This window comes from Crinia signifera, chromosome 3, assembly GCF_055691185.1.
Source record: "Crinia signifera chromosome 3, ASM5569118v1, whole genome shotgun sequence".
Classification (NCBI taxonomy): Eukaryota; Metazoa; Chordata; class Amphibia; order Anura; family Myobatrachidae; genus Crinia; species Crinia signifera.
The window spans coordinates 186,919,134-186,943,169 of NC_139219.1; the positions used below are offsets into that span (position 1 = coordinate 186,919,134).

The 24,036-nt window shown below is 42.6% G+C and overlaps 1 protein-coding gene across 5 annotated transcripts in view; it reads left to right on the top strand.

Moving 5' to 3' along the window:
• The window catches only part of ORC3 (origin recognition complex subunit 3), a 118,837-nt gene that overhangs the window by 34,576 nt on the left and 60,225 nt on the right, over nucleotides 1-24,036 (top strand). For all 5 annotated transcript variants that reach the window (XM_083177106.1, XM_083177105.1, XM_083177103.1 and 2 more), the window contains exons 6-8: nucleotides 5,323-5,427; nucleotides 10,214-10,362; nucleotides 11,573-11,706. In XM_083177106.1, coding sequence (XP_083033232.1) covers nucleotides 5,323-5,427; nucleotides 10,214-10,362; nucleotides 11,573-11,706 — 388 coding nt within the window. The remainder of the gene's footprint in view (nucleotides 1-5,322; nucleotides 5,428-10,213; nucleotides 10,363-11,572; nucleotides 11,707-24,036) is intronic.

Below are 24,036 nucleotides of genomic sequence, written 5' to 3' on the forward strand. Positions count from 1 at the left end.
TTTCAGATGGAAATGATAAAGTATGCCCTGAAATCAATGTCCTATTGGGTGAAAGTTTTGCAAGGAGTAAAAGTCCCTAAATTGTTGGGCCAGCGAGGGGTTGCCTCTGAAGGCTACATCATTAAAAAATCCACAATTTCTAATTCTCACGACAGATGCAAGTTCGTTCGGATGGGGGGCTCATCTGCAGACAAAATCCTGTCAAGGATTTTGGTCTCTGACAGAAAGTCATATGTCTTCCAATCAAAGAGAATTAAGAACAGTGTGGCTAGCAATACATCAATTTCACACAGAAATTTCAAACTCCATCTGAGAATATTTTCAGACAATGTAGCCACGGTTGCATACATAAACAAAAAAGGAGGCACAAGAAGCCATGTACTTCTAAAAGAGATGGAAAATATAATGACTTGGGCAGAAGGTCATCTGAAGTCTGTCAGCCTTCTACGTTCCGGGAAAGGACAACATTCTAGCAGTATTCTTAAGCAGAAACCAAGTTTTACCAGGAGAATGGGAGCTGGAGGAGTCCTTATTCCATCAAGTAGTCCAGAGGTTTGGCATGCCAGAAATAGATCTGATGGCATCTTCCGGCAACAAGAAGCTTCCAAAGTTCTTCTCGAAGAACAGAATGCATGAGTCCGCAGGAATAGATGCTCTGTCCCAGAGATGGGATTTCAATCTAGCATACATATTCCCAGAGTTCTCAAAAAGATCAGGGAAGATAAAGCCCAGGTTGTGATTATACTTCCATCTTGGCCACGCAGACCTTGGTTTCATCTAGTGCAGAGAATGACAGTGGAGGATCCCATGCAATTGCCAGTTCATCCAGGTATGATACATCAGGGGCTGCTCCATTACCCAGAACCTCAAAAACTAAATTTGAAGGCTTGGAAGTTGAGAGGAGAATATTAAAGAACAAAGGGTTGTCACCAAAAGTAGTGGAGGTTCTGTTACAAGCCAGGAAGAAAGTATCTTCAAAAATGTACTGTAGAATTTCGGAAATTTTTTCTAGATGGGCAGAAGATAAATGTCATGCCCCTACAGTTGGCATTCCACATATTCTGCCATTTTTATGTGATGGATTCTCAAAAGGATTGGCGGTAGCCACGCTTAAAGTGCAGATCTCAGCACTTAGTGTATTCTTGGATAAAAAATTGGCAGACAATAAACTCATAAAGAGGTTCTGTCAGGCTACTAAGGGGATGAGGCCTATTATCGGAATTATCGTAAATATAATCCGCTATTTTATCAATTATTTTTGCACTTACTCTCAAACTACTTCTAAAAGATACATTTTAATAGTTTTAAATTTCAGTGTGCCATGTAAGAATGTGAGCCTTCTATATCTATATCACCACTGTGGTGCACCCAATTGTTTTTACATCTTCTCTGCACTGGTGGAAAATAATACCTTCAAGCCCTTTAAGGGCTCCCTATCCATGCTCTTTATGTAAGACACATGTGAGCATTAAAACTATATCTGGTTTTAGGAACTAGAAGAGATAATGTCCATCTCTTTGTATTTTCTTACACCTATTTTCACTCATCTGTTTTGGATACCATATTTTGACTGATTATCTTATACAGTATATGTATTTTCTTTACATGAATCTGGCCATTGTGGGAAACATGAGGATAAATACAGTATATACAGAAGACCTGCTCAAATTAAACTAACATGTTAACACAGGTTAACTGGTGTTAACACACAGAAACTGTGAAAAGTTAAGTTTGTTGACAGGGTCCCGGCACCGTTTTTTTTTTTTTCTAATAGAAAAAAAAAGAATCCTCTAAAAGTGCTGCCATCAGGGGCTAATTAAATAGCCACCAGAATGCTCACTTCACCCAATCAACCAGTTGCTCAGCCGCTCCAATGATCCCGCTGTGCCATGTCAGAGATTGCAGCCCCACAGTCTGCTTCTGCTTCCAGGAGACCAGTGACAATCTCAGCATTCCTGTCGAGTTGCAGTCTTAGGTTCACCCAAAGCTACTGCATGCTGGAGCTCCATTGGGCCCATTATCTTTAGGTCTACTTATGTCTCAACTCTTTCCCTTCATGCCTAGACCCAGTTTCTTGCTTTGCCTCTTCAGGTTCCTCCTCCTAATATGACTCTCATACTAGGTCTATATACAGAAAAAGGAGTTAATTCAGTGGGCATTTTTTTTATTTTCTCTTTTTAGTTGTAATTTTTTCTTCCTCATCTGCATAAATACTATTTTCTGCCTCATAATGTAAAGGATCTAGACTTCCATCTAGTAGTAATTTTTAATAATGGACCCTTTATAGCAGGAGTGAGAAACCTTTTTTCATAGAAGGGCCAGGCTGTTGCGTGATCTCGCACCTGCCCGTGTCACTTACCACGTCATGCGAGACTCCCTTCCCCGTCTCCAATACAGAAAGACGGGCGGGTGGGTGGGCCACACAAACTGACTATGGGGGCCGTTTATGGCCCGTGGGCCGGAGGGTCCCCACCCCTGCTTTATAGCCACTGTCCACTGCAATTGTTTGGCTGGTTTATGTGCTTTGGTTTGAATATAGACTTTAGTTAGGCTTTTGACACTGTCCCACATCGCAGACTGTTAAATAAACTTGAAAGCTTGGTATTGGATTTTAAGATAGTTGAATGGATAAGAGCGTGGTTGCAGGACAGAAAGTTGTAGTAAATGGAGTACAGTCAAAGGAGGGAAAGGTTACAAGTGGAGTACCCCAGAGATCTGTACTTGGACCAGTGCTTTTTAATATCTTTATTGGTGATATTGCAAATGGAATTGAGGGTAAAATGTGCCTTTTTGAAGATGACACCAAGGTATGCAACAGGGTAGACACACCAGGAGGGGTAAAACTAATGATTGATGATCTAGGTAGATTAGAGGAATGGTCACGAGCATGGCAATTACAGTTTAATGCCAAAAAATGCAAAACCATGCACTTGGCTCTCATAAATCCAAAGACTAAATATAGTATTAATGGCACTGTAATGGAAACTACTGAGGAAGAGAGGGATCTAGGTGTCACTTTTTCAGGGGACTTAAAGGCAGGTAGGCAATGTAACAAAGCAATGAAGAAGGCACGTCAGATGCTTGGTTGCCTAGGGAGAGGTATCAGCAGTAGAAAGAAAGAAGTAATAATGCCACTGTATAGGTCATTGGCACGACCTCATCTAGAGTACTGTGTTCAGTTCTGGAGGCCATATCTCCAGATGGATATAAATACATTAGAGACTGTACAAAGAAGGGCAACTAAAATGGTGCATGGCCTACATCACAAAACGTACCAGGAAAGACTAAAATATCTTAATATGTATACTTTGGAGCAGAGAAGGGAAAGGGGGGACATGATTGAAACTTTCAAATATATCAATGGCTTTAACAAGGTACAGGTGGGAGACATTCTTCACAGGAAGAGGAGCAGCAGAACACGAGGACAGGCACTGACACTAGAGGGAGGAAGATTCAGGGGAAATTTGAGGAAGAATTACTTCACAGAAAGAGTAGTAGATAAGTGGAATAGCCTCCCATCAGAGGTGGTAGAGGCAAATACAGTAGTACCATTTAAACATGCTTGGGATAGGCATATTGATATCCTTACAAAAAAATAAGGATCAAATATGGTTTGAGGTAACATGTTTAAAAAAGGGGCAGACTAGATGGGCCAAGTGGTTCTTTTCTGCCGTCAAATTCTATGTTTCTATATTTAGTAAGTTTGGATCTATTACATTTTATATTATCCCACTACCAATTTGACAATGATCACATACACAGGGCAAAAGTTCCACACTGCAGGTTTATTTTTCCCACAGCTTTCCACTGACAGACAGAATGTCAGCAGTTTACAAGCAAGTCATAGGTCACATAACACTGTACAGCAGGTCCTTTGCAAATAGGGTGTAACTTCTACAGACATAACAAAGTTCCAGAACCCTTAACCGTAACCACCCCCTGGGTGACTAGTTCACCATAAGGAGCATGGTCTCTTGTCTCTCTCGTTTAACAGCATGCTGACAGTTTTGTGCAGTCAGGTTTGCTGTTTCTTACACTTGACCACACCGAAAACCTGGCCTGTATTCTTCTCAAATACACCCTGCTGTTCTGTAGCCATGTGAGGTAAGTTCATGCTGACCCTGTCACACCACATATATTTGTGATACAAAAGTCCTCTCCCTCCATGTCTTCAACTCTAGCGAAGCCTCAGTGCTCCAGATATGATAAATGTATAGGTCTACAGTCTTCCCCCCCCCTGTTGTGGATTTTCTGTTAAAGTCTCTCCCTTTCATTGTTGTACCATCTACTACAGGGGTGGGGAAACTTTTTTGTGCCAAGGGCCGTTTGTATGGGGAAAAAATCCTTTGGGGGCCATGTGTAAAAATTTCTCTTACAAAATGTCCTGCTGCAGCTGTGCCACACTCTGGTGACTGCCACTGAATAGGACTGACAGTCTCTGGCTGCTGTTGATTAAGAGGAATCTCACGAGAACTACCGACCTCTCGCAAAACAATTTAGTAGCTCTTCAGGCGGTTTATTTTGTCTCGAGTAGCTCATGCCCCAAAAAAGGTTGGAGATCACTGCTGTAGATCATACTCCATAGTCCTGTGCAGTATAATGTAACATAAGTACAATGGGTTTCCCCTGTGGGCCAGTCCAACACTGCCCTTTTTACCTTGTTATGTTTTTGGATTCCCAACCCATTTCCCCTCTTTTTCCCTAGTTCCCTCATTTCACCTTCCTCCTTTTATTTTCCTTGTAAAAGAAGTAGTAAAATTAAAAAGTGTACAATGTCTATTTTCGCAAACAGCACTTTTTTCCCTTTTGATGTACCCACTTATTTGTTGCATTTTACTATGAATTTTTTTTCTTGAAATTCCGTAAAAAATTGTATATTGAGAAAAAAAAAAGACATTTTATGATGTACTTACACATACATAAATGCCCTGCTATAGTGCAACACTACTTCAGTGTATGCGGCAAACCACACCACTCTGTGTACACCAGGGGCACCTGTCCTCAAGATCTACCAACGGTGCATGTTTTCCAGGCAACCTATGGATCTATAGTAGGAATGAATGCAGCAGGATTGAAAATGTGACCGTTAGTAATGACTACAGCTGTGCACCAGCTAGGTGATCTGGAAAACATGGACCATTGGTAGATCTCGAGGACCGGTTTGGCCACCCCTGGTGTACACAGTTTAGGCTTGCTGGCTAAAATACATTGTGCTTAGACTGACACTGTTATGTGTGATATCACTGTAAAACAGAATATGCTGCATTTAAAAAGTAGCTATTAATTCTATACATTAATAATCCCATATTTCGTCTTCTTTAGGTGTCAATGTTACTGACCACGAACTTACCTTTAACAGCCTTACAGATGTCCTTAATGATCACGTGACTCCTTTTGTAGTCTTATTGCAAGCCAAGGAATGCCCAGGTAAGAACATGTTTAACATCTTTCGTACAATATAATAAATCATGGATGTTTATATAGTTGGTGTAGACTGACTTTTACAGATGGTTCTGTGGGCCTGATTCAAGGTACCATGTGTGGGAAAATTTACTAAGATCGAATAGGTACAAATGCACTTTTTCGTACCCTTTTGATCTAAAATATGACCGTTAAATGGTGTACGACTGATTTACTATCAACCAAATTCGGCTCAATTTCCATTTTATGAATATCAACTTCGGGTGAATTCGGTTGTACAAATGAGCACACCATCTATAGAAATCTGCCGTATATGGCCATAGAGTTTTCTATCTGATGTGCTAATTTACTATCATTCATACTGCTGTATCATTCATACTGCTGTATCATTTACTATCATTCATACTATCTGTAATTCTGTTATGAATTCAGCAGAAAATACAGATGGAAAATACTTCTCATTTTCCAGGCGCAATTGACTGAAGCCTGCATGGATCAAAACGAGAATTTCCTATTTATTGAATACAGTATTGCACATTTCTGTGAAACAAAATCGTCACCCCTAGATTCATTACTATATGGTGCAACTAGCTAAGCCCGCTAGAAGCAAAAGCTTTGAAAGCTAATATCTGTTTCTGTATGTGTGAAAGAGATGTAGTTTCACTCGCTGCCAACAGATCACACACATATATATATATATATATATATATACATATTTATTTATTAGGTACTTGTGTAGTTTCAAAGCAGCAGTTACGTTGTCAGCATAGCGTCCCTGTCAGAATCAATAGTACATTTGCAACTAGCTGGAGCTTATGTAGTTAGCGTAGTCAGTCAGTGTTACACAGTTAGCGCAGTCAGCATTCTGTCACCACTTTTTTTTATTTTATTGAGACATCACGTATACAACATAAATCATAAATACAATAGTATTTGTCGCATCTTTTACATTAAAAAAATAAAGGTATAATCAATGAGTATATTTGTTAATACACAATCATATTTGCTTGGCACAGAGTATACAAGTTGATATACCAGGTGGCATATGTTTTATGGAGGGGGATAGGTTGTTCCTGTGCTGCTAGTCGAGTAAAATACCATGTTGTAGATTGTAGACTGTTATGTATCATTCTCCTGGTATTTAAGGGAAGAGTTGGTATATATGAATCCCACAATGTGAAGAATTTCCCAACGTTTTGCCTCTTTCTACTATAACCTCTACCCAGTCCATTCTGAACAGGATTGTCACCACTTATTACATTATATCAGTTATACTGCGGAAGCATTCAAAATCTTTAACCTGCCTCAGACGGAGGAGTTTTTACAACGCCACCACTTGCTGCCAGAGACACAGACCTGTGTCAATGGGCATCCTATGAGGCTTAATGTAAAGGAGCATATAAAGCTGTGGCAAGAAAGTCAGTCTCCAGGCCGCACAATGGTTTCGCGGATGTCACCTGATATTTTTGACCCTTCTGCGCTTCATATTTTCTTGGGCGGAGGAGCTGACCGGTATTACATTTTGTGAGTGCCACCTAATGATTTCAAACAAAACCTCCGTAATTTATAACCACCTTATGCTGTAGGCGTGTACCCTCGATTTGATGTCACAGCCCCAACCCGGATTGATGGACCTGGCAAAATTGTTGAGGTGAATGAAAGTCTATTTGTCCAGTGCAAAAATCATGTTGGACGCGTCCTGCCTCAGCAGTTTTTGGTGGCATATCCCGTGAGACTGGTGAATGTTTCATGACGCCAGAACCCTGATGTCCACCATCCAGACGCATATTGAACTGGGTGCCACCATATACTCAGACTGTTGGCACGCATACAACATCATGCGCGAGTCAACCACCGTTACAATTTCTTGGACCCAGACCCTGGGTTCATACCCAAAATATTGAAAGGCTCTGGGAAAGTGGAGGAACAAGACACTGTGTGTCAATACCTTGACTTGGCAAAACCCTTGGTGCAGAGAACGCATTCCTGCGCATTTTTAACACACTAACTGGTCCCAACGGCCTACAATCCATTCGACACAAATGTTGCATTTGATGCAGAAGTGAAGAATTACTGTTTTTTTTTTTTTTAGTTTCTTGGCCTTGTTATTTGCTGATTGAACATTGTTCATTAGTTTTTTTCTTCATTATCATTCACTAAAATCCAGTTGCCAGTTAACATATGTCGTCATTACTGTTTTAGATGGATGATATGCCAGGCACCTGGGAAATGCTACTGAACTAATTGAGCATCTACCACTATCTGTATGATATGCCAGGTGTGAAAGTTTTCTTTAACCCCTTCACGACATATGACGTATATATACGTCATATGTCGGTTGGGGGTGAATCAAGCCAGCTCACGGAGTGAGCTGGCTTGATAGAGAGCAGGTAATGGCTGTATATTACAGCCATGTCCCTGCTCTCACGGCCACGAGCGGCGAGTTCGCCGATCGCGGCCGTTTAACCCTTTAAGCACCGCGGGCAAAGCGCCCGCAGTGCTTAAATAGCTGATCGGAGGGGGGGCGCCCCCCTCCGGCGCCGATCGGGGCCCCCCGCAGCGCGATCGGAGGGTGCCGATCGGTTGCCATGGTAGCCAGGGGTCTAATGTAGACCCCTGTGCTGTCCGTGTATTCATACCTATTACATCCTGCCTCAGGCAGGATGTAATAGGAAGTGAAAAAAATCACTACGTTCAGCCATAGAGCTCTATGGCTGAACCTAGTACAGGCGATCGCACCCCCTAGTGGTCAAGTACACTAGGGGGCCTTGTAGTAAAAGTAAAAAAAAAAAAAAAATAAAGTTTAAAAATAAAAAAAAAATAATAAAATATTAAAAGTTCAAATCACCCCCCTTTCCCCATTTCCCAAATAAAAATAAATAAATAATAAAAAAAATAAACATATTTGGTATCGCCGCGTTCCTAAAAGTCCGATCTATTAAAATATAACATTAGTTATCCCGCACGGTTAAAGGCGTAAACGGAAAATAATCCCCAACGCCAAAACTACGCTTTTTGGTCGCATCGCCTACCCAAAAAAAAATAGCTAAAAGAGATCAGAAAGTCGCCCATATCCCATAATGGTATTAATTAAAAAGTACACTTCAGCCCGCAAAAAATGAGCCCTCACCCAGGTCCATAGGTGGAAAAATAAAAAAGTTATAAGCCGCAGAACATGGCGACGCGACGCAAATTCGAAAAACCGTAACATTTTCTATTTTTTTTTTTAGTGGTAAAATGTAACGAAAACTATATAAGTTTGGTATCACCGGAATCGTAACGACCCATAGAATAAAGATAACCCATCATTTTAAACGAACTATGAACTCCAAAAAAATGGATAGTGGGGGTTTGAAATGGAGGCATTTGCCAGTATGTATCATGGAGCAGTGGTAAATACATAATTTATTGTGTATGAGACGCACTTGTGCCCGCACCCCTCTTTGTGCACGAGACGCATGTGCTACCAAACCCCTTACCCCCGTCTCCCTGAAGCAAAAATGGTCAGGGTTGCCATACCCTGCCGCAAGAATTACTGAGACACACAAGCATCTGAGACACTCGTGCGCCTCAGGCAGATGGAGCGCCTCTCCATTGGCACCCGCATGATCGCCTCTCCGCCGGCGTCCGCCAGCGCATGGGATCTGGTGGTTACCGTCACTGTGTGAGAGGCGCTCACTAGGCTTGCCAGGGACGCCGGGACAGAGCTGCAGATTGCGGGGACAGTACGGTGACTACGCTGCCTGACTGGGACACTACGCTGACTACACAGAACTGCCGCTGAGACACTATGCTGACTACGCTAGGTAGCCGTTGGGCTATGCTGACAACGCAGCTTAGGCTGCCGCAGTGAAACTACACAAGTACCATATGTTATTATTGTATATTCTAGCTGGCTGGACTCCAAGACTCAAGAGCGTGCACATAGGATTGGGACAGGGAATAACTCAATTTTTCTAACTCCACTCAAGGACCACCTTAATGTATGACTGAAGGCCGGTTGAAATTTGTAGTAGGTGTGTCTAAAATTTACCCTATTGGACCCTATTATTTTTAACGGAATCCTTCCTATTAAATCATTTTAGGGCGTATATCTTTTCATGGGAAATCCAACTCATTGACAGAAAGATCTGTCGCCTATTGCCATTAAATTGTGAGTCTCTATGACTATTTGTAGGCTAAGATTGGCACTAATATTATGAAGATCAAAAAAAAAACCCTGATAAAGTCTCTAACCTAGACGAAACGCGTTGGATATTGATCACAGCGTTTGAAAATAAGCAGGGAGAGGCAGGTGCAGTCATTTGGGTTATTCATCCTCCCTGCTGCCCTGCCTCATTTTATCTGCTGAAACCTGTCACAGCTCAAAGTGAAGTACGTTACAGAAGCCATCATTTTGACAGGCTTTTAACTAGTATATAATATACTAACAATAATTCAAACACACATAAGAAATTTATAGTAATTTCCATTGTTGAATATATTTGTAGAGAATAAATTATACATTATTTTAAAGTATTAACCCTTTCAGGTCTAACATCTAGTCAGGCTCAACAGCCCTAGTGCTAGTAGCAGATCCATGGGTGAGCCACTTTAAAATAGCATTAACACGATTCAGCATTCAATGTAGACCGTTTTTAAATTAAAAACAAAAATTACATTTCATTTAAACCAGACTGTTAGAATTGCAAAAAATTAATTTAGACTGCAAAAGGCTAATCTGGTATGTTGCTAATGGCGTATGCAGTGACACTATATAGTAGATACAGCCTGTCCTCATTCATCTTACCAGGAATAAAACAGCTGCTTCAGAAGCTCCTCTCACAGCTTATGGGATGCAGCGTGGATCTTGATGAAGAGGACGACCATGCTACCTTCTCTCAGAGGAAGATGAATTGCTCCTTGGCCTCACTGTCTGCCTGGTATCAGAAGGCCACAAAGGTAAATACATTGAGAGCAGTGTTCCCTCTAAGCTGTGCGCGTGCACATAACTCGACGAGCATGCGCACAGACATTACAACAGAGCGCACAAAGCAGCAGTGGTCCCTTTTTGCAGTTGTGGACTCAGTTAATGTGTGTTTCACCCATTAACTACATTGTATGCTGTGTTTTGAATGTTTAAATGTTTAATAACATCTTGAAGTAAAGTTAACACAAATGCTGAACGTCATTTTCCAGTTATATATAAGTGACGCACAAAAATGTACATTTCCTTCCAAAGTTGCACAGCCAAAATCTTTTGCCGCATACAGCCTTCGTACAATTAGAGGGAACATTCATTGAGAGTATAGTATTTAGGGGTGTTTTTTTTAATCAAAGCATGGAGGAAGAGAAAGTGGAGAGCTATAAAGCACTAACCTATCCACTTCTAACTCATTGTACAGACTGTGTTTGAAAAATAACAAGAACTGGTTGGTTAATGCTTTATTCCTCTCCAATTTATCTGTCTCTACTTTGTGAGAATGTAAAATGGAAAAAAGTAGGTGCTAATTAACTTTGCAGCAATTGCAAATACCTGCGTGTGTTCATGCTCTCATGAATGTGCTGAATGAACAGCCAGGTACTTGCACAGGTTGAAAAGCATAGTGCTTTTGTGTATTCTTTAGCATGGGAATAATGTGGTGCGTGCTAAAAAAAAACCCTAACTGCTGTCAAATGCTGATTTTACAGTTTTGATTTGTGGTGAGTATTTAACATACACAAGTCTTTGTAACTTAGTTTCCAGAGATTTGAATTAAAAATTATAAAAATGCTCTTCCATGGTTGTTAATATACAATACATGAGTGAAAGGGTCTGTGTTACCACCTGCTGGTAAGACATGGTAATTCAGTTTTGGTTGTTTTACTTTAATTGCATTTTATATTTGCCATTTTTTCTTGACCTCTGCATTGATTTTAATAGTTGATTGTTTTGCTGAATGAGTCTTTTCAGTCAGACATGGAGACACAACGACAAGTTATCATGTAACACTGTATGTTTTACAGGAGCACTGATCTTTAACAATTATTTTTCAGCCAAATAAGTACCATCCACAAGTCACAACTCTGTAATTATACAAATAATGCCAGCGCTGTTTCATAGTTTCTTGTGCTCTTAATATGTTCTTAATTGTATCCATATTTGTCTAGATTTTCTTGGTTTGTTTTAAAGGAAAAGAAATCAAGTACTCCAAACAAAAAACGATCATCTTCTGCACATTGGCAAGCACCTCCTGTAGTTGTAGCTTTTAAAGATCTGGAAAGTTTCCCAGCTACCGTCCTGCAGGAATTTATCGTCATATGCAGGTATGTTATGTGAAGGATCCGATAACTAATGAGAACTAATCTCAACAAAACTAACAGTACATTATGTCCTCCAGCTGATCAGGCAGCATTAATATCCCAAAAATGGTAGTGGGCTATTACGTTGCATTTGTGTTCTCTATCACCCATATCTAGCTTCAGCCACAGGTGTACAGTCTTTTGTCTCCATGACTAAGTAACCCCCTGTTTCGACATAAAGGCCCTATTAGGGTAATACTGTATGTGCATAGTTACATAGGGTGTTATATTTTATAATTAGTGGAGAGCAGATTAGTGTTTAAAAATGTGTTTAATCTAAAAGAACAAAACTGAGACTTTGTTACGGAGTACTGAGGCTACACAATTTATTGCCAGTCTGTGTAGGCTTACCTGGAACAAACTCCAATTCTGTATGCCACAGTGGGCATGAGACCAGAGCGGAACTGATGCTTAATTTTGGACCTGACTATATAAATATCAACCCTGTGCTTCAGAGCAGCAGAGATATCTGAGAGATCCACAGTTGGGGCGAGTGGGTCTGCTGCTGCTGCACCATATTCCTGACGTGGAGCCACAGTGATGGGTACCAGAGGAGACTTGCCTCACAGACTCCGTGCCTGAACAAGATAACCATTAATCTTTATCTCAAAACTAAAAAGCTGAGGGAGTCTTACAACACAGAGTCCACTACAACACCAATGTGCACCAACTATTGTATGGCCATACAGTTATTTGCCTTAGACTGTACAGACTTGTTGATACGTGTAATAGTGCACAAACAATGACAATGGAGATACCATATATACTTGAGTATAAGCCTACTTTTTCAGAACATTTTTTTATGCTGAAACAGCCCCCCTTGGCTTATACTCGAGTGAGGGTCCCACTTGAGTTAATACGTTTTCCCAGTTTTTTGTTGTAAAATTAGGTGCCTCGGCTTATATTCGGGTCGACTTATACTCGAGTATATACGGTAATTGAAATTGTGGAGCAATATTAATAATATAATAATGTGTTTATTCCATGTATTCATTCCATGGGCCAGATGCACCAAGCTTTGAAAAGTAATAAGGTATAGAGGGATAAACAACAGGCTAATCAGCTTCTTAAGCTGGCCATAGACCTACAGATTTATCTTCAGATCTGGCTGGTTGGAACAAAAACATGGTTCTGGATGACAGCAAATGACAACCATTTGCTTCGAAATGCTGGAAAACTGACAAATTGTCATTCAGAAATGACTGGAGTTTTGTTCCAACCAGCCAGATCTGAAGATAAATCTGTAGGTGTATGGTCACCTTAACAAACCCAGTCTGTAACATGACAGTTAGGAGCTGTTGGTTATCACTCTAGACTTTATCACTTTTCGAGGCTTGGTGCATCTGGCTCTATGTAGTATTTCAATATATAGCAGGACACTGAGGTTTACTGCAGATATGTAGTATGGGAGTAAAGGGTACATTTTGAGATCTACATATTCAAAATGTTATGAAAACAAAGGGTAGGTTATTGGATACAAGGGGAAGGAGTAGTACACATGGGCTATACAGGAAAGTTCTATCACTGCCTCAAGCTAGAAAGTGGAACCGTGAGTAAAAAAAGCACCCCACAAAGAGACCAAGATGATAAAAGGCAGATGATGAATTATAAATGTTCAACAGATACATGATCAAACTCACTGTCTGTGTTCAGTACTTTGTTTGAAGTTCTATATTACCTTAGGGCCTAAACCCCCCCCCCCCCCCACCACCACCACCACCACCATCTTTATGGTTCAAGAGCTGTTGACACCATTGGTTCCCTGACATGTTTCCTTGCTCATATCGGCAGCTTTCTCAAAGCTTGCACCATAGACTTCTGTGGTGTATGCAACTGTCATTACCTCTGTACCTGAAAATACCAACAAATTAGCTGTGTCCAAAGGGGAGTCATCCACTGTGCACTTACCTCCATCACCAATCAAGGCTGCAACACTAACTTCATCGTATTGGTATAAATTACCCCATGCTGGTAAGACAGGCAAGTTGTCAAATAATCAGGCTATCTGCAAAAGGCAAGGTTATCCGGGTCGGAGAGTTTGTGAACACCTGCACTAATGGTGTATTGAACAACGTGCCTACAGGGGTTTATATAACTTTTTTTTTCCCTAGCAAATTTTATGTTGTATTCGGAGCATGCGTAAACTGTTGCCAAAAAGTCAGAATCATAAACAAACTATATAAACTGTATTTTGGGGTCTGCATTGTATAATATGTTAGACATTTCTACTTATACTTGGCAAATATGAGAAAAACTTAGCTAATTGTCCGTGAGAAAGAACAAGTAGCTGCATTCCGACAGATACGTTACAACATTTGTATATCTTTGCACCTGCTAGGCTCATGGGAGTTTTTGCTGAGAAAATATGTGAGAATATGGACAAACTCCCATTTCTGGATTTAGGGTTAGGCTGTGGGGATGGGGCAGTTAGATTTAGGCACTTACAAGTTGGAGTGAGATTCGGCTGTGGGACAGGGGGGATAGGTCTAGGCAGCATTGTGCTGGGATTAGACACTATTGGGGAAAGATAGGGGGAGGCTAAGGCTGCTAGAAGGGAGGGTTGGGGGCAGGGTGAGTGTAAGTATACTTACCTTTCGGGGGGGCGTGGCCAAGACCGGCATGGAGTGAGAAGCATCTTGCCTGAGCTCTCCCTCCACGATCCTTAAGAATCATCCTGAAGGGTCCCTGCCCGGGGTATAACAACTAATCCCTGCAGCGGAGCATCCCCCCGAACGGAGGCACCTACTCCGGTGCTCCTGCGTGACCTGAAGACTGAGCGCGACAGACCTTTCCTCCCTGGGCGCGTGTGCCGGGTCCTGACGGCGCCGCCATCTTGCGACTGGCAGCGGGACCGTGCGCAGGAGCCGCCCTGCTCGCCAGCACACCGGAGACGCCCGCAACAGCCGGAGGCCGGGAGACCAGGTACCGGCACCCCCGGAACCAGCCCTGACCCTGCTGTCGCTTACACGCACCTGGGGTGGCCAGGGAGAGGGCTATCTCCTTGCTGCCCAGTCTCCTGTGAAACAGCCACTGCAGCACAATGAACAGCATCTAGGGCAACTGGGAAATAAAACTGTTCCCCCTGCGCCCAGAACTGCAGCAGCAGAGGGAGACCATACCCTGAGCACAAGCCCCACACAGAGGGAAACCCGGGAACGCTGCCCTGCAACCCCACACAACAGCAACAGGTACAGTGTGGGCCCCCCATAACTGTGACATTAAGCAGGCCACACTCCTCTGGCAGACCTAGGGGCTCCTGAAATATCGCACCAAGCTGCGCACTAAACTGTGGTCACCACACTCCTTTCAGTGCCCTGTGGAATCCGCCCAGCTACCCCCTTAAGCTCCTGAGGATCCCTTATTTTTTTTTTTTTTGCTATTTTTAACACAGAAACCCCTCAACTGCTGGAGGCTATTTTAACAGTGGGACAGTGACTGCTTCGACAACTATCTAATTAATACCAGCTCGCCCTCTGGTGTTCTCTACTGGTAGCACAATGGTGAAAGGTAACCAAAACTCAGCAGCCGCCAGGCTGGAAAAATTCTCCAGGCAGCCTCCTCAGCCTAAACAATCTGAAGATACGCAACTTGCGTCCCCACCTACCTCCTCGCCCCCTGCTGATGAAACCCCCGACGACCCCTTCCAAAGGGTTCTTGATGCAGTTACGGCCACCGAAACAAGGCTGGCAGACAAGATAGGCCAACTTCAATCTGACCTATCCATCATTCATCATGACCTCCAGCGGGTCCGGGAGAGGGTGGATGAAGTGGAAGCGCGCACATCCACTTTGGAAGACACAGTGGCCCCCCTAGACAGACGTACAGCCACCCTTGAGTCCCAAATGCAGGCAGTGCACAAGAAAATGACCGATATGGAAGGTCGCCTCAGGCGTAACAACATCCGATTTGTGGGCCTGCCTGAAAGGGAAGAGGGAAACTCACCAGAACAATTCCTGGAAAAATGGCTTACTGACTTCTTTGGGGCAAAGGAGTTCTCTAATCAGTTTGCGGTTGAGCGGGCGCACAGAGTCCCAACACGTCCACTTCCACCTGGAGCTCCACCACGCACGTTCCTGGCCAAAATTCTACACTATCGGGATCGGGACACTATCCTCCGTTTGGCACGTACTGCGGGTCCCCTCAAGTGGAATGGGTCGCCCATTTCTGTATTTCCTGATTTTGCGATGGATGTCCAGAAGGAGCGGGCACAATTTGTACCGATAAAGCGGAGGCTTAAGGAACTTAACATACAATACAGCATGCTTTTCCCGTCACGATTGAGAGTTATCGCTGACGGAGAAACGAAATTCTTTTCAACACCACGGGAGGCGGCGGCGTGGCTCGACAGACACAGACCGCAGAGACGGGCGCTTAATAATGACTGATACCAGGCAGCCATCGCCCCATCGAATACATTGGGATAAGTAAATGTTTTGTTAGACTGTTTTTGATACGCTCATGATGTGTTTCCGGGGACTGCAGGGAGGACGTATCTTGTTGTGACACTATATCTCAGTTCACACTGTTTAGAAAGCTCCCTTTCTATCATAACCTCATACAGGTACCCCGGGCGGACATACCCAGTCATTACAAAAGGTTAAGGAGGGAGGTCAATGACCGGTAGTCATTATATTCTTTGCCCTCGCACCTCCTATGATGACCAGGGTTTAATTGGGTAATGTTACTCTTGTTAGGTTTTTAAGGTGAAACCCTCACCCACGTTTTAGTTTGACAGTGTTTTGTTTTCTGGGATCCAGGTATGCCACAGTTGGGTATTGGTATGCGGGGAGGGGGCAGGGTTTTTGTCTTCCTATTGACCAATAGGAATATGTATGTTATTGTTTATATGTTTTTGTTTTGTCGGCAAGACTGGTGCATAATGTTCTCACTTAGTACTGCAGTGATGGGAAAAAAAAAGGAGGGGTTCCAGGTATCATGGCGCAGGTGCAGGAGGTTGGGTCATCTGTTCACTCCCCTTCACATTAATACTATGACATGGCCTCATTAAATTTCCTCTCCTGGAATGTGAGGGGTCTCAATGACAAGGTCAAGAGGTCCCTGGTAATTAGGCAATTAAAAAACTACAACTCAGACGTGGTGTGTCTCTTAGAAACACACTTAGCAGGGAGTAAAGTGTTGTCCCTCAAAAAGCCCTGGGTGGGATGGGCATATCACTCTACCCATACCTCCTCCTCCAGGGGAGTATCTGTACTCATTAAGAAAACTGTTCCCTTTTCCCCGATAGATGTCCAAATCGACCCCTGGGGTAGATACGTGTTCATAAATTGTTTAATAAATTCTCTCCCTATACTACTGATGGCGGTATATATTCCCCCCCCATACTCTCCCTCTGTCCTTAAAAAGGTGGCCGAATTTATGGCGTCTTACCCCAGCACGGCCTCTATATGTATGGGAGACTTTAATAATCTGCTGGATCCCACAATGGACAAGGTCTCTATGAGACAACATTCCACACAAACCAGGCCGTCACACTTCCCGGGAGTAGTGGCAGAGATGGGCCTAACGGATGCTTGGAGAGTGAAACATCCCACCTCTAAGCAGTACTCATGTTTCTCCCACTCCCACTCCTCCTTCTCCAGGATTGACCTGGCATTGATTACACTAGACCTGATTCCTAGGATCCGCCACACGGCGTATGAGAGTAGAGGCATCTCGGACCACTCCCCAATTACGCTTCACTTAGATTTTAACGGCCAAAAAGGTCAGTCACTGTGGAAACTTAACTCCTTTTGGCTGACCCGTATGGGAACAGGTTTGGACCTCGAGGCGACATGGAAGGAATTTTTTGAAAAGAATTCCGACACTGTGGCTGCGGACGTCCTGTGGGATGCCTTTAAGGCCTTCCTTAGGGGGACCCTGATTCAAAGGGTCACCAATCTAAAAACGTTCTATAAGAAACAAGAGACAGAACTAGAAACACAGTGTGTTAACACCGAATTAAAATACCTCACGGATAAATTAGAATCCTCCAAACTAGAATGGCTGAGTGCCCAAAAAAATTGGAAATCATATCTTCTAGACAAAACCCGATACAAATTAATGTTCACCTCCCACTCGACCTATGCCTTTGGGGATAGGCCGGGCAGCTATATGGCACGACTTATGCGAGGGGAGAGGGGCCCCAGTACAGTTATAGAGCTTCACACAACGAACGGCCAAACAGTCACTCAAACCCCTGACATTGCCAACGAATTTGTATATTATTATAGGAATCTTTATACCTCCAAATCCTCATCGGAAGTGGAGGATCTCAAAACATACCTTTGTAACATCCCACTCCCTTCTCTATCCATTGAAGATCGCAACTTCTTGGACTCTCCCTTTACACCTGAAGAAATAACATCCGCTATACAGGCCTCCCCCAATGGCAAGGCACCGGGCTCTGATGGAATCCCTTCCGAGCTATATAAGAAACACATTAACTTCTTTACAGCTCACTTACTCGACATTTCCCAACAAATATTCGATGATGGTAGGCTCCCGACATCAATGTCGGAGGCTATAATTATCGTTCTCCCCAAACCAGGCAAAGACCCTTCCTATCCCGATTCCTACCGCCCTATTTCCTTGCTCCCAACAGATATCAAGATACTGGCCAAAGTCTTGGCTGCTAGACTTAATAGAATCATAATGCATATAATTCACCCAGATCAAACGGGTTTTATGCCCAATAAAACCACCGCCATTAACCTCCGACGACTATTCACACACCTACAGACTCCTAGAGAGGACCAGTCCATCTCGGCTATTGCCTCCCTGGATGCAGCAAAGGCATTTGACTCTGTCGAGTGGAACTACCTGTGGGAAGTAATGGACCGTTTTGGTTTTGGACCGAAATTTATTGGGTTTATTCAAACACTATATGCTTCACCGACAGCTAGGATCTCGGTGAATGGATATTTATCCCAACCGTTTCCCTTGTTCAGAGGCACAAGGCAGGGCTGCCCCCTGTCCCCCGCCCTGTTCGCCATTGCCATCGAACCTTTGGCCTGTATGATCAGGGAAAATAATAACATTACTGGCCTAAAAATAGGAACTAGGGAAGACAAAATAGCACTATATGCGGATGATATCCTCCTATTTATTCATGATTATGCCAAATCACTACCCCTAATATTCAGTACCATTACGGAGTTCGGTCAGCACTCCGGATTATTAATTAATTGGTCCAAATCCTCTATTACACCACTTAAAGGGAATGTACCGATCCCCCCCCCCCCCCCCATGCAACTCCCACTCCCATGGTCTGACACCTTTAAATATCTAGGAATATGGGTCTCAAACAAACCCAGCTCCTATATCTCACTGAATCTTCTCCCACAAATAACCTATCTCCGCACAAAAACGCCGCTTTGGAGCAAACTACCACTAACTGTCACTGGAAGAATCAATCTGGTAAAAATGGTCTTCCAACCGAAACTTCTATACATTCTTCAGCAAGCTCCAATATATATTCCCCAGAAACACTTTAAAAAAATCGAAAGTCTCCTCTCCTCCTTAATATGGGCAGGAAAACGCCCTAGGGTTAGCATCCAAACCCTCACTAGACCCAAAAACTTAGGTGGCCTGGCCTTACCTGATTTCAGGTACTATTACTATGCAGCTCAGCTGTGCTTTACATGGGAATGGTTGAATGTAAAAGATACTAATACTCTACACATACAATTGTTTGCTCAGCATTCTTCAGCAGGCTCTCCCCTACAAACCCTGTTAGCCGGTTCCACAAAAAATATTAGAATCCCCTTGATCAGGCAAGCAATAATTATATGGCGACTGGTTCATGGAATTATGGGGGGTCAGGGATGGGACCCAGAGATATCCCTACTTAATACCCGCACCCTGCCCGAATTGGCTTCTCTAGAGGTAGACAGCACATGGAATAGGTGGAATGTATCCACTCTAGGCGACCTGTACCAAAATAACACCTTTAAAACTTTCCAGGAATTACAGGTGGATTTCCCCATTCCCAACTCCCAATTCTATAGATACCTCCAAATACGACATGCTCTCAACAAACAAGTGGGACACGCATCAGGTTCCCTTATTAATAATTCCCCTCTTAAAACATTGATCCAGGGGATCTCAGGAGGGCACCTGGTATCTACCCTATACTCGGCCATACAACAAAAATCGCACTCAGACCTTCTCCCCACCATTAGGTCAAAATGGGAAGCTGACCTGGGAACCATGACAGATGAAATATGGTCAAACGCATTGGAGGCTCACAAACTGTCCACATCTAGTATCAGATTCCAACAGATACAGTATTATATCTTACACCGGGTATACATGACCCCGTCGTTGCTGCATCGTATAGGGGGGACCACTTCCTCGGTGTGCCCCAGGTGCAATGCGGCAGAGGGTACCTTTTTCCACTTACTATGGTCATGTCCTAGCATAACTACATACTGGAAAGCTGTCACTGACTTTCTGAGGGACGCGGGCATCCCCGGGAATGTGATCACCCCTGGATCCTGTCTACTCTCAGCTTTTGATGAAGAGGCCCTCACTGCTACGGATAGGAGGTTTATGATCAACATATGTGCTCTAGCCAAGGTGATCATAGCTAGACTGTGGATGAGGAGTGAGCCCCCGAGTATAATAGCTTGGATCTCCCTGGTAAATGAAACAGTGAGTCATGAAAAATTTGTTTACCTGTCCAGAAATAGTGAGAAAAAGTTTCACTCCATTTGGTATAAATGGTTGGAGTCTACTTATGCATCAAGAATTACCCCCTAATACCAGCGCCCTGGGGTTAATACTCTATTACGCAACAAATCTTCTAATGTGAGTTGAGACCAACAATAATACTTTATAATTAGTTAATGTGTGAATATACCCTGTCTAATGATTATTGATGCCTTGTACCTATACAACTACAAATGCTTCACATCGCAGTATGGCATGATTGCCTGTCACGGGTAGAGCCTAACACACTCCCTGCGCCCTCCTCTTGAAATACTTCCTATAAGATACCTGCACGCGATGCGCTTAAACCACACCTGAAGCTAATCCGCACACTAGGAATGTTGACTGTTCTGTAACACCATGAACCGTATATTGAATGAATACCAATATATATACTGTACCACTGTATGTATAAATAACCATCACCCACTATATTTCTGTATAATGTAACCCTCGAATGGATGAGGGATTTCGCAATTGTGTACTAAGTCTTGCTTGTATGTGTACGTTTGTCTTTGTTTTTTTTTTTTTTTTGTTCTAATGCATATAAAAAAAACAATAAAAATTTATCGAATTAAAAAAAAAAAAAAGTATACTTACCTTTCCTCTGTCAAGATTCCCGCCTTCGGGATCCTGTGTCTGTCTCCTGACCGCCTGCATCCCGACAGCTGGTCATCAGTATGTATCCCATACAAATGCATGTTGCTAGCTAATGAACTGTTTTATTCCTACTTGTATTTCATCTGCTTCAGCAATTGATTAATACTTACAGACCTTGTGGTCACTGATGCGCTGTTTATCTTTGTTTTTATTATTTTGTTCCTTTATTGTGACTCCATTATTTCAGATACACAAATTAGCGCCTGATTGATTTTATATCTTGATATAATTTACCCCACTACATTCACACATTTAAGTTTTAGAATTGTTATGTTTATTTAATGCATATCACGTTTTAAAACAAAGGTACAAAATGATCTGAGGATGCAATGTGTTACAAAATCAAGTCCTTAACTTGAAAATATGATATCACTATCCATTTAATTCTAGTCAGGTTGGTAGGAAGTTAACAAAGTTCAGCTTAGTTCATTTAGTATTTACTAAAACCGTTCATTCTTGGATTCTTCCTTGGGGACAAAGCATACTGTACTTCATCTGTCTTTGCTGATATTTTACTTTGTGAAGATCTGCATAAAGAATGTAGATATCATTACCTTGGTAGACGTGGTTATATATTTTATTAATGTTCATGGTCATGAATTGATTTGTTTCTCACAGATAAATCTAAAATACTTTAAGCTACAGACATTGTAAGAATGTCACGGAGGGATTATGCCTTTATTAAGATCTTTCTTTATGATGCTTTTGATGATCCCGATCATTTCTCCTGACTTATTCACAATATTTCTTGTGAAGTTGTGGTGCATTAGCGGATAAAGAATGATTTGGTAACTCGTTCCCAGCCCATCAAAATGATGGAACCGCAAAATAAGTAATGTCAGCATCGGCAGCTGTGCGCAGCCTAAAATCGAGCAATACTTGAATTGCTTCGTTTAGCTAACCAGTAGCTGCAACCACACAAAACACTTGAATACCCCCAAAAGAGGGGAGGAGCAGTCTGTTTAGACTTTTATTATATTGGATAAAGGACAATCGTGATGTGTCGGAGATCATGTCATAGGGCAGTATTCAATGAGAAAAATTCGCTGTGATTTCTGGAGAGTTTGTGCTTTTCACGCGGTGGAGAGAGGTTTTTTTTCTCCAAAGGCGAGCCACCCTATTCAATGTGAAATATTCTCCGTCTTTCTAAGTGATTCTCGCCGTCTCTCTCCGTGTAGAAATTATCCATCTTTTGATGGAGAGCAGGAATGTGAACTTTTAATCTAAAAGGGTGTTTTTTTAATTTTGGTGTCAAAAAATCAGGTTTTTTTTTCTGTGAAGGGCCATGTTATTTTTATTCATGTGCCTATAGCACATGAATATATATTTAATTTTAAAAAAAATATTTTTTTACATTTTTTTTTTTTTTTTTACACAGTGCAGCCAGCAGGGGGCCGGAGCGCTCGAGCCGCTCATTAGATATTCATATATTCACTGCACCCGATGCACGTTCGGGTACAGTGAATACTGGGTCCCCCGCTGGCTATAGGGGGGGCAGCCTGTGCTGCCTGGGTCCAGGGGAGCCCTGCTCCCCACCCCATATCCCCTGCAGCAGCCAAGAGAGACTTTAATCTCTCTTGGCTGCTACGTCCCCCGGCTCCCTGACAGCTCCCTGCCGCGGACGCTCGTCCGCTGCAGGGGTTAAGACTCGCCGCGAGTGGCGGCGAGTCTTTAACACGTTGAATAGGGGGAGCAGGAGTGGCAGCGAGCCCTCCGGAACACGGAGAGTGCACGGCGAGCAAAAAAAAATGCTCGCCGTGCACGGAGAATATTTTCATTGAATACTGCCCATAGTGTGCTCATAAGTGTTAAGTCCTATACACACTACTCGATGGGTTCTAAGGCCGATATCATTGATGATGTTTTATACTAACCAGCTCTGTGTGTACAATCCTATGTGGACATCGACTCTGTCCATTATTTCACACCTTTTAAGGTTTAGTTATGTAATGTAAATACTATCTGTTGTTTTGGCTATTTATATTATATAATGCATTATGTAATATAAATACAATCTGTTGTTTTGTTTTTTTCATATTATACTGTGTCGTCAGGGAATTATCCCTACCTCCTATTAAGGAATATATTACAAGTTACGTTTTAACTAAATAAGTGTGCCCCCAAAGAAACGAGAGTACTTTTTTCTTCTTTGCTGTACTTCTATTACTCTCTGGGTGCACCTCCACACATGTCATCAATAACTTACTGCCAATATTTTGGATATAATATACCAAGGTTCCGCAAACTATTTTTTGCTCTGGGACCCCATCAAACAATAAAAATAATTACAGGACCCCAGCAAGTTGATGTAGAAGGTCATCACATCACATCATAGCACATACTGTACATGGCAGCAGTGTGGAGGCACAAAATGATGGGAGGAGTCTAAAATAACAGACAATTCAACAGACTTTTCAGATTTTCCTGGAATCATTGACTGCGATTAGAAAAGTCATCAGCCTGATGGTCAGCCACATGGAGTCGCGACCCCATGCTGAGAAGGTCGGGACCCACTTTGGGGTCAGGACCCACAGTTTGAGAGCTGCTGTAATATACCATACCCTCCAACATGACCCATTGCAATCGGTACACAATGCTCTGTTCCTGGACTTCCCTGGTAATGTATGAGTGCCATCACCTGAGTTAAAACACCCTTCTTGTCAATTTCCTAGTTCCACACAGGTGATGGCAATCATACATTACCAGGGAAGTCCAGGAACAGAGCATTGTGTACCGAATGCAATGGCTCATGTTGAAGGGTATGGTATACATTCTGATTAATATATTGTTCATTCTAGCACCTGCCACCTCTGAAAACCCATGCAGTTCCTCTTCCCTGCCTGGGATGTCGCTGTCTGCTGTGGTGTTTCTAGCACAGGTCTGGTTTGCATATCAGTGCAAATCACAGACAACACTGTGCTAGAA